Source organism: Podarcis liolepis (assembly GCF_965112155.1).
Source record: "Podarcis liolepis genome assembly, chromosome: 1".
In the NCBI taxonomy this organism is placed as follows: domain Eukaryota; kingdom Metazoa; phylum Chordata; class Lepidosauria; order Squamata; family Lacertidae; genus Podarcis; species Podarcis liolepis.
Window position 1 is genome coordinate 81,263,542 of NC_139554.1, and position 19,405 is coordinate 81,282,946.

The window sequence follows — 19,405 nt, forward strand, 5'->3', positions numbered from 1 at the left end:
TTGCAGGAAAGCAAACAAAATAGTTCAGCCATGGTTAAAAAGTTGATGTGGTCAGGATCATGGCTACAAATCAGTTCTTTGGTATAAATTTCAAAGAGAAACTGAGCTGACATCGTCACAGTAGCTCATGTCTCATGGATGGACATGGGAAGAAGGATGTTTTGCATGACTTGCGGCTATGCTGTCATGGTGAAAAAATGTGACCCTCCTGAGGCAGTAAAAAGCTTGGAAACCAAGACTCCTTTCTCTTGCTTAACGGCAAAACCAGTCAATGCACTGGTAAATCTGTCAGGATTATTTTGTTCAGAGTATCACAGTCCATGAGAAACTTGGCATAAGGCTACCTAGAAATTAGGACAGAGATTGAGAGAAAAGAGGCAAATGAAGAGTGACGGTTGGAATTTCCCATAACGCTGGAAGGTTCCGCAAGACATTTTGACAGAAGAGTTTGGATTTGATATCCCGCTTTATCACTACCCGAAGGAGTCTCAAAGCGGCTAACATTCTCCTTTCCCTTCCTCCCCCACAACAAACACTCTGTGAGGTGAATGAGGCTGAGAGACTTCAGAGAAGTGTGACTGGCCCAAGGTCACCCAGCAGCTGCATGCGGAGGAGCGGAGACGCGAACCTGGTTCCCCAGATGACGAGTCCACCACTCTTAACCACTACACCACACTGGCTAAGAGAACTCCCCATTTAGAAGGGGAAGTGGAGCAGCACCCAGGGGTGTAGGAAGGGGGGTGCAGTGGGGGCAGTCTGCCCTGGGTGTCATCCCAGAGGGGGGTGACAAAATCCCCCCTGGGCCGATCACGCCACCGCGCCACGATCGGACTCCCACCGGGAGGATCACACTGCCATACCACGATTGGCCGCCCCCCAGGAGGATAGCCACGCCATGATTGGCCCCCTGGGAGGATTGCCTCACCCTTTGGGCAGATTGCCCCGCCCCCAAGTGCATGGCATGTGCACCGTTCCAGGTGCTCAAGTGGCTGGCTCTGCCCCTGGCAGCCTCCCTTGTTCTAGCCATAGCATATGAAAAAGTGAAACCTACATCCGAATATTTTTCCATGCATAGGCTTTCCTGCAATCTGGAACCTTGGCAGAATCAGGGGTCCGGATCAGGTAGCACTATATATGTGTAGGCTTCTCTTATTCAATCAACTACACTCAATGCATGGAAGTTGGTGGTGAGCCAAAGGCACACTAAATGCAGCCCCACTCTGCTCATTGACATATAAGGCATTAAAGAGGCTTATTCATTATGTTTTAGCTTTTTTTATTAATAGCATTGAACTTCATTATATTTCTCAAAGGGACACAGGATGCTACCTTATACTGAATTAGGCTGCATTCATATGCTAGTTTATTCTGTTTCCATAACTGTTCCCTTCTGCATTATATTTGAACTTTCCTAAAAGCCACTTCCGGGAATACAGTGCAAGTTTAGAGCTATTTTCTGTGATAGTTGATTTTTTCCCCCCTGGGGTTTTTGTTCACTAAAATATGAGAACTGGAAGAGATTTTCTCCCCCCGTCCTCATAGATGAGAATAACAAGGAAGAAATTCCAGTGCATGTATGGTAAGAACAGAGGAAGAATTTGTTTTGCAGTGAACTCAACCAATCTGACAAGGCTAGGGTTGCCATAAGTCCATAATTTCCCAGACATATCCAGAATACTGCAGTCACAAGCAGTGTCCGTGCGGAAATTGGCTAAATATCCTGGAAAATCCATGTCAGCAAGGTCATTTTTGCTGATTTCCCTCAGGAATAGCTCAAAACTTTGCCAAAAATAGTTCTACAACTTTTCTGTCTGGATTTTCACTTTTTGAAACATGGCAACCCTAGACAAGGCTGGACTTGCTTGCAGATCAGAATACAACTCCCAGTCAGCTCACAGCTTTATAAGGATTCTGCAGTACATTATTGGTGCGTGTAAAGGGCACGCATGTTTAAAATTTAATTTTTTTACAAAATTCACATTTTACAGGCAAATGCATTGAAAAGTATTGGGAAATGCATATTTGATGAAAAGAGTGTCAGTTTGACATAAGAGGTGCATACAAAATGTGCACAATTTAAATAGAAACTTTTTGTCCATCCTTTGAGCAACAAAAAGATCTATACAACAACCACATGGAACAGACCTATGATTTCAAGCCAGCGAAACTGAGAGAGGACAGAATCAGATTGATCAGTCTATCTCTGGCTGAAGAATGCTTGAATCGCGACAGGTAGGTTGCTTTACAATGGGGAAGCTAGGACATTGTGCCAGCAACAGTGGAGTTTCAAAGAGACATGCCTTCTTATTCCCAGGCCTTTCTCCCAAGACTATGTACATAACACAGCAGAGACACATCTGAAGTTTGTGATTGACTTGGCATTCCAGAAGAGCTGAATTGGGTGTAATTGTTCTTAGGAATCTCATCCTGGCTTTTCTATTCTCCCTGGCTTGAGGGTTCATAGCACGGGTTGGCATATGTTTCATAAGATGGAGGAGGACCTATTGGCAGAAGATTTCCTTGGTGTGGTATGACTGCATCTGGCACATCATATATTGCCTGGAAAGTAGATTACAATGAACAATTAGAAGGTCTCGGGTGCTATTATTACGCTTTACATCCTTCCAGATGCCACCACTGACTTAATTTTCTCCCAGTAGCATCTCCTCCTCCTTTTGATTCTCTAGAAGCCACCTGGTTCCCATTTTCCCAAAGCAAACATCTTACAAGTTTCACCCCCCCTACCCCAGAAGAAGTCCCATGGAGATGCTTACCTCTTCACCTCGACGGAATATTGCTTCATACCCGAAACTTAGAGAGACCATTCCAATGAAGAACTCCAGGACGGCAAAGATCAAGATGACATTTAAAAGTCCTAGGGCTACTCTCTGCCAAACATGAAGCCATGCCGTCAGATCATATTAAGGTTACACAATTAAGGATAACTGAATCACCACAGAAAACTACTAAAGTAATAGATGATAAAATAAAAGACCCAGTGTTTGTCTTCAGATAGCAATACTGTTCAATTGTAACAGTAAATAATATTTTAAACATTTTAATTTAAGATTGATCAGTATTTTGCCTTAAACATTGTTGCGACTTGTAATTCAGCTTCCCAGGCCCTATGGTTCTGAAACACGCTCATAAAGAGGTTCTGACAACACCAACATCTGGATCACCAATGTTTAGATTTGGCATTTACTAATGTGTGATGAATCCGGCACCCAAAGGGAGAAAAGTAATTTCCTCGTTTACTTGAATGCCTTTTTATACAGGCAATGGCCAATTTACATGCGTCCAATTGATGTGCAACCGCGAGCACATGCATCACAGCAACCCGGAAGTGGCCAGAAAGGAGGCGGGGTGCGGTGGGCTTATGTGTGCTCCCCCAACATGCGTGGGAGTCAGGAACATAACCCCCACACTAAACAATCATTGCCTGTGTGTGTGTGTGTGTGTGTGTGTGTGTATATATATATATATATATATATATATATATATATATATATGCAGGTTTTGGTGTCTTCGGGTGTCTTCCCGTGTAAGAGTTGGGGTGTCTAGGCGACGTTTTGACGAGGTCTCACTCGTCATCTTCAGGCTGGTGCTTTCGGCTTCTTGTTACTGGAACAGAGCCACCAAAACCTGCATTCCTGTACCCGTGAAAATCTACGAAAGCATATATATATATATATATATATATGCTTTCGTAGATTTTCACGGGTACAGGAATGCAGGTTTTGGTGTCTTCGGGTGTCTTCCCGTGTAAGAGTTGGGGTGTCTAGGCGACGTTTCGACGAGGTCTCACTCGTCATCTTCAGGCTGGTGCTTTCGGCTTCTTGTTACTGGAACAGAGTTCCAGTAACTCTGTTCCAGTAACAAGAAGCCGAAAGCACCAGCCTGAAGATGACGAGTGAGACCTCGTCGAAACGTCGCCTAGACACCCCAACTCTTACACGGGAAGACACCCAAAGACACCAAAACCTGCATATATATATATATATATATATATATATATATATATATAATGGAAACAAGTTAAAATTAGCTCCGATCTTAAGAAATCACCACTGTGGGCTTATACACACTTCTGTTTGCCCTGCAGCTTGCCCCATGGTTCAGTGCTGAATCAGAGCACACGGCAATCAGGTTTTCTGTGGATTGCCATTTGTTCCGATTTACCACTAAAGAGTGGGTTTTCCAGGGGGAAAGGGGTGGGGCAAACACAAAACCACTCGGACCCATGCCTAGAAAGCACAGGCCAAGCAGAAGCACAGACGAGCCCTCTGTCATCTATTAAACGTCCGCGGCTGATTCAGGCTCCACACAGGTATTAGCAAGTCAGGTTTATTTGCAGAGCTTGTGTTTTTAACACACCAGCCTGTAGCAGGGTTTCTCTGCAGTCCAAGTGATGTCTGAGGGGCTTGGCTGTACCTGAGAGCAGGGTACACGGTTAATTCACTGTCCCTGGTTGCAATATATTTGCCATTGAAGAGCCAAACTAGTCCCTATGTGGCTGAAATGTTAAATTCAATTGTTGCTAGACGACTTATTAGCATTAGCATTAGCCTTATTAGTATTATTAGTGCAGTCAATGATATAACTCTACCTCTGCATGGTCTGTGCGGCAGTGTTGGTGCTGGGACCTAGTTCATCTTGTGAACTCCTTTCCTGCCACATCTACAAGCTGGCAGTGGAAGGAGACACAGCCTTAAAAAGTTGTGAGGTTGCCGTTATATTAAATCAAGCTCCGCCTGATTCCTTTATGGCTCAGGTGACTAAAAAAGGTCTATTTTATCTCCCTGGCTTAACCTACCCTCCTGCCAGATCCTCCTACCCAGTAGCAGTTTCGCTTCACACCACTTGGTAAATGGCAAGGGATATAATGAGGGCAGAGCAAATAAAGGATGAGGATTACAGTGGAAAACAAAAAATAATAATTCAGGAGTTTGGCAGCCAACCCCATTTGCTACATCCAGGTTAAGGGAGCTTTCAGATGCAGCCCATTCAACTGCTGCTAAAATAAGTTCAGAACTCAACATTCCCCAAAACAGGCTTACCAGGTGTATTAAGTCAGAGGGCGTATAATAAACAGGAAAAATATTTTCATCTATGAGGAGAACAATTATCCCAACAGTTGCAGCAAGAGTGCTCACAATGTTCAGGCATGCGCTGACTTTCATCTGTAAGAAACAAATACACCCTTAGGGCACAAGCTATTCTGGTCATGCTGCATAGCAACCTGACAAAAGCCTTATTCTAGGGATAGCCAATACCGTGCCTTCCAAGTGTTGCTGGCCATCCCAGCATCCCTGAGCGATGGCCCTGCTGGCTGGGGCTGATGGGAGTTGTAGTCCAACAACATCTCAAGGGCACCATGCTGGCTACCACAGCCCTATTCAGATATTCTTAAACATGGTGGGGGAGGTGGGCTGTGCACACTGCTCCCAGCCCCACCACCTGCCCCGCATCTTCCTGAGTTGAGTGGGAAGGTTTAAAGGAGGAAGTGCTTTGACCGGATGCAGTGACTGTCCTCTGTGTGAGCAAGAACCTAGGGTTCCTTGTGGTGGAGAGAACTGCAAGCATGCAAGCCAAACATGGTTATATCCCACTTCAGATCTTCCTGTACACTTCCCACTACCCTTCCACAGATGCAGCTTTAAAATGCATGACTAGAACTTTTGGCACCATCTCTATTAATGGAATTGCAAGAGTTTGGCCTTTCTTTTCTTTTTTTTAACCTCCTTTTGACTATGTGAAAACTAGGGCTGTCTGAAAATGGCGCCCCAAAATTTCTCCATGTTATTTGTGAGCATTAAAAGAAGTGGGAGTTTTGCAGGTATTATCCGTGGGTGGACTGAAATTCTCCAAGTCTTCAGGAAGAGCTTGGAAAAAGAAAACGTGGTTTTTTTAAAAGTATCAAAAAATTGTTTTCTGATAAATTTTGGACAAGCCTACTTCCTAGATCAATTATGCAGGGATGAAATACTGCTTCAGTCCAAGGTCAGACCTTAGAAACAACTGCCAATAGAAGTCAGATTATTTCCAGGAATCTCTCTAAGAAAACGCCATTTTATTTTATTAGGATATTTGCACAGCAACTGCAGAGAAGGCTCAATGATTAAAAGAGTCTCAGCTTTTCCATGCTATTCCAAGACCTCTCTGAGGAGTCACAAGGTTTGGGACTCCAATAAGAGTTGGCTACTCTTATCTGGGGGGAAATTCAGAACAAGGAGGATGCTACAGATTCTGTAGCCCTGAAGTCCTGACAGGAGGATTTTTAGAAGTCTTGTGTAAGCTGTACTGAGCTCCCAAAGAAAGTGTGCAATATATGTGCAGTAAATGGTGGGTTGAGAGGCAGGGCAGGATGTGAGGAACCAGACTCACCTGTAGGGATGATCTGTTATGCTCAGTTATCGCCAATGCAAATCCGGAAATGATGAACTGGGTCACACAAGAAAAACAAATCAGGATTAGAGTAAAACTTCACTCCAAATTCAGGTGGGATGCTGACAAATGGGGCAGGCTGTCTACAGGAGTTATGAGGCAAAAGTAAGGGGCCAGGGGCAAGATAATTAGGACAGGAAAAAATGCACCACGTGCATTTCCTGAATGTGATTTTTTTCTGTTGTAGTTACCATTCCTGTCTTTGATGCATAACCCACCATCTCCTGGAAAGCATAGGAAATTGGAGTTCAGCCTTCAGCTAATAAGCTGCGATTCCTCAATGTAGTGTCTGAGCATCCAAATAAATTGAACACACACACACACACACACACACACACACACACACATGTTATATGTTGGTATCCCTACCTGCATTAAATTGTCTGAACTCAACCTGGCAAATTATCTGAATTCAGTTTGGTATTCCTAAGAGAAACCAGCAATTTGGGTTTCTTATACAAATGACCGCTAAATGTAGGCTCAGCTTAAGAGCTGCTTCCATGTCCGTTCCAAAATGCACAGAAAGCATTTGATCCCAGAAACCATGTGGACAAGGCCAATTTCCCACCTAGTTGGTACCTCCCCGCTGGTCAACTGTTGGATGTAAAAAGACTAGGCAATTAGTCATCGAAATGTCACATTCAAGTGCTATTGAATTCATGAAACATCTAACTGCTATTTAATTCCCTATTCTTAGGGTTTCTTGAATGGTGAGGTTCTCTTTCCCTTAGAGGAAAGGTTGCCTGCAGCAATCACTTGTCAAACGGGGAAGTGGCTGGCATAGTGTGAATTTGTTTGAATTGAACTGGTGCTACTTACAATGAGTCCGCCCCAGTACACGTATCCAGAGAGCACAGTGGATGATCGGCTTCTGTCCAAGAGAAGGGTCAAGAGGCTCCCAAAACTAATGTGAACCAAGCCAATCAGAATCTGGATAGCCTGTAATAATACAATTGAATAGAATAGGTGAGATGAGTCCCAGTATCCTTGACAGTCCTTGTTTGGGGAGACAAATTCTGTCAATTTGAAACTGAAGGAACTGTCCAGAGCGCTGACCAACTTTTGTGTCTTCATAAAACACCCTCCCCATTCCCAAAGAGCAGCATTTCAGAGTTTCAAAAATCAATTTTTTAGACACGCCCTATATATCATGCAAATGTATGGTTGTAAAAACGACATTTAAAACAAACGAAAAGGTACGCAGCCCAAAGAGGAGTGAGAAAATTGCCACGGCTTGGTTTGTTTATTTTACAGTGTCATATCCTGCCTTTCCACCATTTAGGCTTTGCTATTGAAACAGCTACAAGTGTTGTTTGAGGGGGAAGCTAAGCTCACCCGACCTGGGCCAAAGAGGTGCTACCAGCTCCTGGTTTGGGGTACATCCACCCCACCTAGTGCAGCAGCAACTCTCACACAATGCCTCATATAAAGTTCCTCCCTTCCTAACAGCAGCCAGAATAAGGATTGCGGAAGTGCGGCGAAAGGGTGTGTGTTTATATAGATGTAGATATAGATATAGATAACTTTAACACACTTTGGGAAGAAGTGGCATTCAGAAAACATTGTTTTGTGTGTCTGTGGGGTGGGGGAATTCCACTGCAACTCAGTTTTTTTAAGTACTGCTGAAAACTGGCGGGGGTGAGGGGAAGAGGGAAACCTGGATTTTCCCCCAAAGCAGATGTTTCAGGTGTTAAGCTTGGTAAAGGTAAAGGGACCCCTGACCATTAGGTCCAGTCGTGGCCGACCTTGGGGTTGCGGCACTCATCTTGCTTTATTGACTGAGGGAGCCAGCGTACAGCTTCTGGGTCATGTGGCCAGCATGACTAAGCCGCTTCGGGCGAACTAGAGCAGCACACGGAAACACCGTTTACCTTCCCGCCGGAGCGGTACCTATTTATCTACTTGCACTTTGACGTGCTTTCAAACTGCTAGGTTGGCAGGAGCTGGGACCGAGCAACGGGAGCTCACCTCGTCGCAGGGATTTGAACCGCCGACCTTCTGATTGGCAAGTCCTAGGCTCTGTGGTTTAACCCACAGCGCCACCCGCATCCCGCATCTGCATGAAAGCAGATATTTCAGGTGTTCAGCTTAGATAGGACCATTTTAAATTTCTCTCCGTTTCTCACTTTTCCAGTCTTAATTTCAGTTCTCCACATTTCCCTACAAATCACAATTTCCCTCCCTCCCCAGAAAGTTTCCCTTCAGGGTGAATTTATCTTACCACACACATTTCAGCATGCATTGCCAAACATACACATTTAGCACAGCAATTGTACCCAAATAGAAAACATTTTACGGTGAAGCATATTTCAGAGAAGTGTACATTTTGAAAGATGGCTACATTTTGGTGTGCATAGTGTGCCAAAGAGTGTGAATTAGTTCACCTTTCAATGCTGAATTATTTCCCCACATCCCTTGATGTGAATCAGAATATCAGAGCTGGGGTGGATGAATTGTGACAGAGAGGCAATGCTTCTGTTCTTTACATAATTATTTTTGCTATATAACTCTTTATTGGTGATCACAATAATCCCCAGAGACCATAGTATGAGATGGGTCACTTACCCCTAGCACCCTGGGTTCTCCTTTGCGTTCTGTACGTAAGTTACCAGCTGGCTCAGTTCCTCCATAGAGATGGCTCCCTGGATAGCCTGTTCCGAGCGGCTGGGCACCCAAATGCATGGCACCAGTTGGGTACAAAATCTGGTTTGGGTGGCTGGCCATCACACCATGGTGAGGAATAACCACGAATGCTTGGTTGTCCATGCTGAGCAATGCAGCTACTGTAACAGAGGGGAAAGAGAAAAGAACCCATGAATTCGTTCATGAAAAGTGCACATTGTTTATCCTTGCTCTGAGTTTGATATGGGCTCCCTCGGGCATATGCAATGACAGGAGACAGTTCTATGTTGCTGGTAAAAACAAGCTGGCTGTTCTGGGACAGAACAGATTTATGAACAAATGAATGAACGAATGTACAACTGACACAGACTGGTTATAGACTGTTCTCTAAATACATCAGAATTCCACACTCTCCAGTGCAGTAGTAGTAGCTCCAGTGATTTTTACAGATACACTTCGTGCCAGAATTACATATATACAGTAGATTAGGGATGGACGCTTCTCTCAATTTCATTCTCTCAGTTTCTCGTTTTCAAATTTCAAATTCAGTTATCCACATTAGTTTGCCATATTTTTTAAAAAGTCCTCATGAAAATTCATCAGCATTGTACTACAAAATTGCTTCTAGTAAGCACATTTTGGGTTCAGTTATGCCGAATGCACACAGTTATGGAAAGCACTTTCGCCTTATATTATGCATTATTGTACGTTATTTTCACGAATATATGTTACCTGGCTGGAAAACTACACTGCAAAATTTGGAGAAGTGTGAATTTGGAAGGCTGATTGCATAATGCGTATTGTTTTCGAAAGTGCAGATTAGGTAGGTAAAGGTAAAGGGACCCCTGACCATTAGGTCCAGTCGTGACCGACTCTTTTTTTTTTATATAAAATATTTATTAAAGGTTTTAAACAGTACATCACCCAACACATAAAACACCATCACCAACATGGGGGGAAAAAACAGAAAAAATAAACACAAAACATATAACGTACAGCATAATTAATTTTCACTAAACCAAACTTCCATAAACCTTCTTTTCGGACTTCCTCACATCTCCCTTTCCTGCGTTCCAATTTATAAAATTATATTCAGCAGTACTTCACCTTCTTTCAAATCTTATTTTGTAGTTTTCGGAAATTATGTCTCCAATTTTGAACTTTATTTTCAGATATTTGGATATTTAAATTTGACCTGCTATTAATCAAAATTTCAACCTTGTTCTTATAGTTCACTTATTTTCATGCATCTTTCCACTAATTTACTAGTGCCAGGTTATTTTCTATCCTGCATCACCTTAACATTCATACAATTTACAATGCTTTTGCAAATAGTCCTTGAACTTTTTCCAGTCCTCTTCCACTGTCTCTTCTCCCAGTCGTGACCGACTCTGGGGTTGCGGCACTCATCTCGCTTTATTGGCCGAGGAAGCTGGCATACAGCTTCCGGGTCATGTGGCCAGCATGACTAAGCCGCTTCTAGCGAACCAGAGCAGTGCACGGAAATGCCGTTTACCTTTCCGCCGAAGTGGTACCTATTTATGTACTTGCACTTTGACATGCTTTTGAACTGCTAGGTTGGCAGGAGCAGGGACCGAGAACGGGAGCTCACCCCGTCGCGGGGATTCGAACCGCCGACCTTCTGATCAGCAAGTCCTAGGCTCTGTGTTTTAACCCAAAGCGCCACCCGCGTCCCGCAGATTAGGTAGATTCACCTTTAAATACAAACAATTGAAATTCTCCCCCATCCCTAAAAGAGAGTAAGAAATAGGGGTGGGATTTAACTATGTTGTTGTATGGGTGAGATGAGGTATATTTGTGCAGTTCCCTCCTTTCCCCTGGCCCATCCACCCTTATGCCCCTTAAACAGCGGCGTAGCGTGGGTTGTCAGCACCCGGGGCAAGGCAAGTAATTTGCGCCCCCTAACCCCTAACCTGCCGCCACTGCCAGCTTCTTCTTGCTGCTGCCTGGTCCGGTCTGGTGTGGTTCTCTCCCGCGCTCAGCGCTCAGCGCTGGGTGGCCGCTGCACTGTCCCTCCCCCAGATAGTCCCTCACTCTCTCTCCGCACCCTGGTACCCACCCCCTCCACAGTGGGCGGCAACCCAGCGGATCGGATCGGATTCACACAGCCAGCACTGCAGTGAGAGAGTTTGAGTGAGCCAGGTAGCGGCAGAGAGCTGCGAGTGCGAGCGCCCCCCCCAGATGTTGCGCCCGGTGCGACCGGCCCCCCCTGCACCCCCCACGCTACGCCACTGCCCTTAAATCATCGTTGGAGGGTTAAAGGAACCTCCAGAACTGGTTCAGGGGATGCAAGGGAGGGAAAGGGGGGGAGGAAGTCTCATTGTGTGAGTTGAGCTTGTTCCCTATACCCCACTTAGTGCTACATTGAATCTCACCCTAGGTATTCTATTGCCTGTTTCAAGGGCAAATGGGTTTGCATCCACTGCCACCTCCACCCCACCCATCTTCCCCATTTGCCCTATTTCTAGCAGCATGAAAAAGATCTAATTCTTTACCCTGGAGACTCTCCCTCCCTGTCTTTCTCCGTACCCCTCTCTCCTTCCTGCGAGAGGCCTCGGCCACCATCAGTGACCAATGATCCTCCTAATAATGACCCAAGCTACTGAAAGGTGATAGGACTCACTGTATTTCCCGACCCTGCAGATACTGCTTTCCCTCTCGGGTGTTCAAGTTCTACTCAGTCAACCAGGAAGCTTGCTCAGAATTTTAAAGAGTGTCATTCGTTGCTGTTGGACCTTTGATCTTATTTGCTTGGTCATATCCCTCCACCCCGCCCTTCTCCTGCAGGTACGTCCCAGTTCTACCTTCATCAGGGTTATGGTTGCCATGGTCCCTTCTATTAAAGAGCTTCTCTATACCCTAGAGCAGAGTTGTCCAAACTTTTCATATTGGCGACACATTTTTTAGACATGCATCATTTTGCAACACAGTAATCCAGTTTTACTAGCAAACCAGAGGTTAACTAACCCCTTTCCAGCCCCGGCAGCAGTGTGACTCTTTGGGTCATTTTCCTTACTGATGATGACCCTGTGCCGAGGAGGCCTTAATGGGCAGACCAAACCCAACTCAAGGAGCCCCTTGTGGAACCCAAACCCCATGTGATCCTCATGCCCTCCCCAGATCTGCTCAGGAGGGTCAGGAGAACCCCCGGAACAGCACATGAGAGCAGGGAGATTGTTCGGTTTGGCCAGCAGAAATGCTTGCGCTGACGGAATTGTCACCTTAGCATGACATTGAATTCCAACCTTTGCATTCTGGCTCCTGTAAGCCCCTGCTGAGCCAGGCCGCCGAGACTCATTGGAGGCCTGGGTCCACCCAGCTGGTCATGCCCTCACCACTGCTCCACTGCCTACTCAGAGCTTACGTGGTGGCATCAAGCCCTCGCAGGAGGATCCCAAATGCTGCCACAAGTGTCCAGAGTTGTTAAGAAAGAGCCATAGGAACGACACTTCCAGTGGTATGTGGGCCTGGCAAAAGCTTTCCTGCAAACCTCACTACCCTCATCGCTGAGTATGTTAGGGAAAGGAAGGGGTAGTAGAGGGTCCCATTGAGGAGGCCCAATTGTAAGTTAATTAGTGAGGCAATTATAATTGGCCCAAATTAACTCATTTGTGTCAGTTCCATTCTAAATTGCAGCTGGGGCCCACCCATTTCTAGGGATATACAGTACAGTGTTCTAAAGAGTGTAGTAGTAATCGCTATGATTTGTAGGGCTTTATTGATATGTTTGAAGGGTGGGACTCCTCAGCCTTGAACGGTGAATATGTTCTCTAGGTGTCTCTGTCTAGGCCCTGGGACTCTTCCTAGGATCACCCTTCTGCCCCAGACCAGGACCCCTCACTGGCCTTGCTCCTTGAGTGGTTTTACCAGGCTGAAATGTGTCCTTGAGCGGTGACCATGCCCTTTGCTTGTTTGGATGGAAAATTGAGAGAAATACATGGTTGTTTGTGTATAGAAACCTGACCTCCGCATGATGGGACTTGTGGCTTACTGCAGGGGGCAAAATTAGCTTTTATTTCACCTGGGTCAAAGACCTAGTTTGGCACCCACCCACCCGCGTGCATTTGCATACACACACAAGGGAGTTTCAATGGCACACCTCTAGAGGCTTCGCCAGTGTGGTGTAGTGCTTAATCTGGTGGACTTGTAATCTGGTGAACCGGGTTGGCGTCCCTGCTCCTCCACATGCAGCTGCTGGGTGACCTCGGGCCAGTCACACTTCTCTGAAGTCTCTCAGCCTCACTCACCTCACAGAGTGTTTGTTGTGGGGGAGGAATGGAAAAGGAGCCGCTCTGAGACGCCTTAGGTTAGTGATAAAGCGGGATATCAAATCCAAACTCTTCTTCTTCACCCAGGGCAAAAAACCTAGCCAGCCTGCTGTATAAAAATGAGAGCCAAGAGGCATTTACTTCTGCCTCTTGACCCACAAGCCACTGCCACGCTCAGGTTTCCTACAAGGGCTTGTGACCACACATAGGAGCCAACTCCTAGGAGCCAAGGTCCCTTCAGCTTCTCCAATAAAATATTTGAGGGGCTTACCCCCTCCCAATTGATTGGCATTGCCATTCAAATGGGGCGTGTGCACTGTGTCATGCAGGGCAGGGCTCCCCCCCCCCAATATTTTATTCAAGCTGGCACCCTTGTCCCTATTCCAGCTATTCTGAACTGCTGTAAACTACTTAAGGCACGGTTAGTGTATGTGTGTGTGAGTGAGAGCTCTGATTGTAACAAAACCTCTAGGCAGCTTTACACCCCACCTCAAATATTTAAATTCTTAATAAATGTGGCTGCTTCAGACCCTCCCTTGAAGCTCTGGGAGTGGACCAGAGAGAAACCTCACCAGATGCTCCTGTTGCCCCACCCCCAGGCTGCCGCAGATAGGCCAGAATTTGATTCTGGGTTTAGCAGGAACCCATCAGGCACCGCAATGGCCAGGGGGTGGGAGCAATGCTCAGGGGCGCATGGCATGGCTGTGGGAGGATGAGGAAGCCCCATGCTGGCTTGCAACCGACACCCACCGCTGGAGTGGGTGAGTGGCCATTTTAAAACATTGACGTGATAAACATCAAGAGTAGACAGAAAGACAAACCGAAAGGAGAAGTCTAGATAAGCTTGCCTGAACAACAGTGTTTTGAGGAGGTGCTGGAAAACATCCAGCGAATAAAAAAGCAGTATAGAAATGTTTTAAATGAAATAAAAATATAAAAATAATGCTCTAGGGCAGGACTTTCCAAACTGTGTGTCGTGACACACATTAGTGTGTCGGCTGCAGTATGTAGGTGTGTCACCCAAACGCTCTTCACATAGTAAAACCTGCAGGCTGCTTCACCTTAACTTTTGTCTGCTCCAGACTTAGGTTACCGTTGTCACATGTTATAATTCTTTGGGGCAGCTTTTTCAATATCTGAAGAATGATAGAAAATTATTTCTTTACACTGCTTGCTCCAGCTTTCCTGCAGCTGGCTTGTATCCTAAGGCCACTTTCACTGATGAAGCAATTTCCCACCATTAGTAGGAGAGGCTGAGTTACCACCATTTACATGGCGAAGCTTGTCTGAGTGATAAGAGATGGGTGCCAGAAACAGAAACTTGGAAGGAACACCTCATTGGGGTTTTAATGCAACGTTTCACAGTTCTGTCTCTGGAACAGCAGAGGGCAGAATATCGCTTTCTTTATTTACGTATCTGCATAAGAAGTGCGATGTTAATAAACACGTTTGCCAACAAGTACCCTTTTTATCAACCAGTGTAGACTTTTATCAACCAATGTAGAAGAATTTCTACTGTATAAAGGTCACAGACCATGGAGAGAGACCATAGTATTTGCAGAGCCCATGGCAGCGCAGACACAGACCCATTTTATGCATGTTTACTTGAAAAAAGAAGTCCCACTGTCTGATTGAAAACGAAAATGGCCTCTTCAGGAGAAGGCAATTAGAGGCTTGGGCTTTAGAAATTCTGTAATAAGTAGATGGATCAGATATTATTGTCCTTTTGAACATAATTTATGATAAGATTTGATAGAGAGCTTAAAAGCTAAAGTTTTAATAACCTCTTTGTCTCAGAGGTTCTCATTCACAGAACGTGAGAAATAAGGGGGGGGGGAGGCTATGGTTTTTATAATGCCTTACTTATTGTGATACAAAAGTTCTTTTACTGTCTCCCAACTTTATTTCATAATTCTTTTCCTCCTGCTAATGGGACTGATAGGGCAATCTTTGCGGTTTTCAAAAATCACATTGCATCTTTAACTGGATTACCAGTGCCAGGATTCATGCTTTCTCCAAAACTGCTTTGTTAATTTGTAACAATGTCAATAAATAGCAATGGAATTCACTCTTTGCATTTTCCGCCTTTCATTTCCTTCAGACCTCACTGTTTGCAGTTCCCTCCCAGCAGCCATGCCTATCTGAAATCACATGAATGTGAAGAATAATTACTGAGCTTTTGGATTAGATGTTACAGTTTTGGCTAACAGCAGGGGCACTCTGCATTAACATTCAGTGCAAGTCTACACACATCAGAGTCACAAGTTAGAGAATCATCCTTCAGATGGCACTGGATATCCATTTCAATGTTTCATTGACAAAGAACTATCTGGATGGGCACAGAGTAGGGCCATCCCCATATGAGAGGAGGGGAAAAGCTTAATGAATCACACAATTGAATTGAACAATCTGTTAATCTGTTTCTACTGTAATTATTTATATGGTTTTAATAAATTTTATATTTTATATCATTTTATTCTACCAATATTAAATTGTTTTTAATGATTGTTTTGTCTATGTTTTTAGCGGTTCTTGTTCTCATTTGTAAGCTGCCTTGGGTCTTATCAGGGGAAAAGGTGTGGGGGTCATTCCATGTCATGTGATCCAATGACTTTTACCTTACTGTTTTATATTGCTTTCAGTTTCCTAAAAGTAGTATAAGAGAAGGTCCCAAATCTCAGTTTTTGATTTTTTAAAATCTCATCCCATTTTTGAATTATGGGGGTTTGAAATTTCAAAAAAATGACAATTTTGGCCTTGCCGGACTACACAAACACCTTAAAAGCTCAGCCCATAATTGAGATATTTCAAAACTAAAAATGCCAATCTCTTCAGAATGCCATGGACTTACTTTAAATTTTAAAGTTAAGTTACAAAATTTTAAATTTAAGTACGAAAATTTTCATCTTTATGTGCCTGACAACAACAACAACAACAACAACTGGGGCAGAAAGGAGGCAAGTATCCAGGAGTAGACTTTGGCAATCCCACCAACCATTGCACCCAATGTGTTTTGACTATATGCAATTTTGGCTTTAAGTGTGAAACTTGAGAGCTGGCTGTACATGGCTATCACTCCCCAGTTTTTTTTCTGCATTTCATTTCTTTCTGACTCTCCCATTTACAGTCCCACACCTAAACCGTGTGTGTGTGTGTGTGTGTGTGTGTGTGTGTACCTGCAACTCAGGATAACACTTCATGCATCTGATGAAGTGGACTGTCATTCACAAAAGCTTCTGTCATAACAAATTGGTTAGTCTTTAAGATGCCACATGACCCTCTTGTTGTTTTGATTTTGCTATCACTCTGTATTTGGATTTAGTCTTCAACTACATCAATGACATGTTCTATATTTTGTGTTAAACGGTGGGTGAAAATACAATACAAACAACTGTAGCTTAACATTTCATTAAGAACTTGCATGCCTAAAAGCCCAATAATGAATCTTGAAGATCTGTAAAAACATCAATGCCCAGAAGCCCAATAATGAACACTCCCTTGTCTGAAAACCTTCTATATATTTACCAGCTGAAGTTAGCATAATGAAAGGTATTGCCTTACCATGTTTTTGTCACTGGAAACCAGATGCAATTTCAAGGCAGAATGGGACAAGCAGAGGGTTCTGCATTATGCATTAGGGTATCACAGCACTGACTGGGGAATGAAGACCAAGACACTTGGGCTAAACACTCTGTTTGTTTCATGTGTTTAGCACCACAATCCACAGAAAGCACTGTGCAACACACCACTAGAACTCAGGTGTTTGCATACATGTGCAACATAATGAAACAGGTGGGCCTCCCCCCCCCACCTTCAGTTTAAATTATTGTCTGAAGCCACTTCTCTGCATATCCCAAATTAGAACCCACACATCCCATGGTTTGTCTTTCCTTCCATTCACACCTTGTCATCCCTGCAGGTCGCATTTCAACCCCTTCTAGACTGCCGGCTCTGCAAAAAGATTAGATTGCGCCGCAATGGCCTGCTGCCGCACAGCTAAGCTTCCATCTGCTTCCCTTCTTTCACCAGTGTTGGTGGCAAAGTCAGCCATTGAGAAAGAAATATGACCATGCACATGGAACACCAGCTGGGCTCTGATGAGATCTCAGGTGAAGAGAGATCCCTGCAAAGAACCCAGGGCAAGTTCTGAGGCCAGAGGAAGGATTTCCTGTATCAGGCAGGGTGTTGGAGCTCCAGATGGTCCACGAGGCTTCCTCCAACTGGATGACCTGAGTTTATTTATTCAAAAAAATATTTACATCTGGCCATATCATAAAATATCAGGGCAGTGTGCAGCAACAGGTATACAATAAAACACAAAACACCATGAAAAATGGTAAAAAATAATCACTGAAACGACCACATTGGCCTGTCAGCATTAAAAGATCTACATTAAAAGAGATGGCTGAACATCAAAAGAGAGGGTGCCTGTCAAATCTCAGCTGGAGAGTCCCTGGAGCGTCAGATGTGGCTAGGAGAGACTTTTAGCAGCTATGGCTGGTAAATACATTCATGGCCAGGATTGTTTGAGACCACAGTTGTCCAGGCATTGGTAACCTCATGGCTGGATTACTGCAATGTGCTCTATGTGTGGCCACCACTGTGATTGCTCCTGTGGTTGCAACTGGTGCAGAGCAGCTAGGTTGTTTGTGTGGGCAAAATACTACCATCACAACAACACTTCACTTGCAGGATTTGCACCAGCAGCCAAGTTTGCTACCAGGCCAAGTTCAGGGTGTTGATACCAAGTCCCTATGCAGCTCCGGACAAGGTTGCTTGAGAAGTGCCTTATACACCCAGCAGATTGCTGTGTTTTGCAGGAGAGTTTCTCCTGTGAGTGCCACAGGCCTCAGAAGCCCTCTGCACTGTAACTCAGAGCAGGGCTTTTTGTGTGGCTGCCCCTGTTCTGTGGAGCAGCATTTCTGTCAAGATACAGCAGGCAACCACTAGCTGCACTTTCCAGAAACAATTGAAGATAGTTATTGTTCTGACAGGCTTTTCTAGCTGGATAAATGAGCATTCAGCATAAGTGTCCACTAGTTAGGATTTTAGTCTTGCTTTAAATGTGGTTTTTGTGTTCTTAACTGTTTTTAATTATCTTATGTGCACATTGCCTCCAGACAGTGGTTTAGAAGGCAATTAACAAAGCAATAATAGTAAATTTACAACAGGCTCTTGCTACTGATTGTAATAACCAGAGACAAGGGCAGCCAAGGTATGAACACAAGCAGCAATAAACAATACCCGAGCCTAAAACCTAAGCCATTTTTAAACCGAAGTCAGCAACTAGTGTTGCTGCTGTTTTTCAGTTCAGGTGAAGGAAGAGCAAATTATTTGAGATCACAAGGACTGAAGGAGAAATAGTCTTATAGGTACAATGGAGCAGGATGTATACTTTTGCTCTTAAGTAGTAAATGAGGTACATGAAAGGGGCCAGGGCAGAGACAATGTGACCCCCCATGAGGAATCTCTGACAGCCCCATATTTCTCCTTTTATCCCCAGAATGGTAGGCACCCACCTTAGGAAACTTTAGCACCACCTGTGCAACTCCAGCACCATATTTGCACCAAGTTCAAACCGTAAGGCTGTGTAGAAATGCATCGTCAATGTCTGGTTCAAAGTGTGGCAATTCCCTTTTCTAGGGCATTCATCAAAATCTCAAGCCAGATGGAACACAAGATCTTCTTGCTCATCTTGGCATTCAGCTAAGCTGGAAGATGTATTTTCAATTACTATAATAGGATGCAGCACAGCCTCAGCACTAAATGATGTTAAATAGTTTTAGCAATGATAGCATTATATCCTGATCTTCTTTTAAAACCTGTCAACATATGGCTGGAGCCTCCAGCAAAATACAAGCTGAAATCGATACACAGCAAACAATTCAGTTAGGGTTTGTTTTCCCCTCCAGCATTTTAAAGCAAAGAACAACCGATAGGAGCACACTACAAACCTGTGTCCCTTCTTCTTTCAGGCCTGATTCTACAGCATTGCTAGGAAGACCACATCTAATTATGGGTTGAAAAATTTCCATAACAACAACAAA

At 44.4% G+C, this 19,405-nt stretch overlaps 1 protein-coding gene across 2 annotated transcripts; it reads right to left on the reverse strand.

Annotated features, from left to right (window-relative positions):
- Positions 1-1,479: 1,479 nt before the first annotated feature.
- Positions 1,480-19,332, reverse strand: LOC310705585 (membrane-spanning 4-domains subfamily A member 15-like). Of its 2 annotated transcripts, none has more exons than XM_083500248.1 (7): positions 11,714-11,790; positions 9,013-9,230; positions 7,267-7,386; positions 6,388-6,444; positions 5,061-5,183; positions 2,775-2,888; positions 1,480-2,559 (listed from the first exon to the last, which is right to left on the reverse strand). In XM_083500248.1, exons 2-7 carry the CDS (start codon positions 9,211-9,213, stop codon positions 2,437-2,439), a joined length of 738 nt encoding a protein of 245 aa, XP_083356374.1. In that variant the 5' UTR covers positions 9,214-9,230; positions 11,714-11,790; the 3' UTR covers positions 1,480-2,436. The 2 variants fall into 2 exon arrangements, with proteins under 2 accessions (XP_083356374.1, XP_083356375.1); XM_083500249.1 differs by lacking the exon at positions 11,714-11,790 and adding an exon at positions 19,313-19,332 and having other exon boundaries at positions 2,317-2,559.
- Positions 19,333-19,405: the final 73 nt, after the last annotated feature.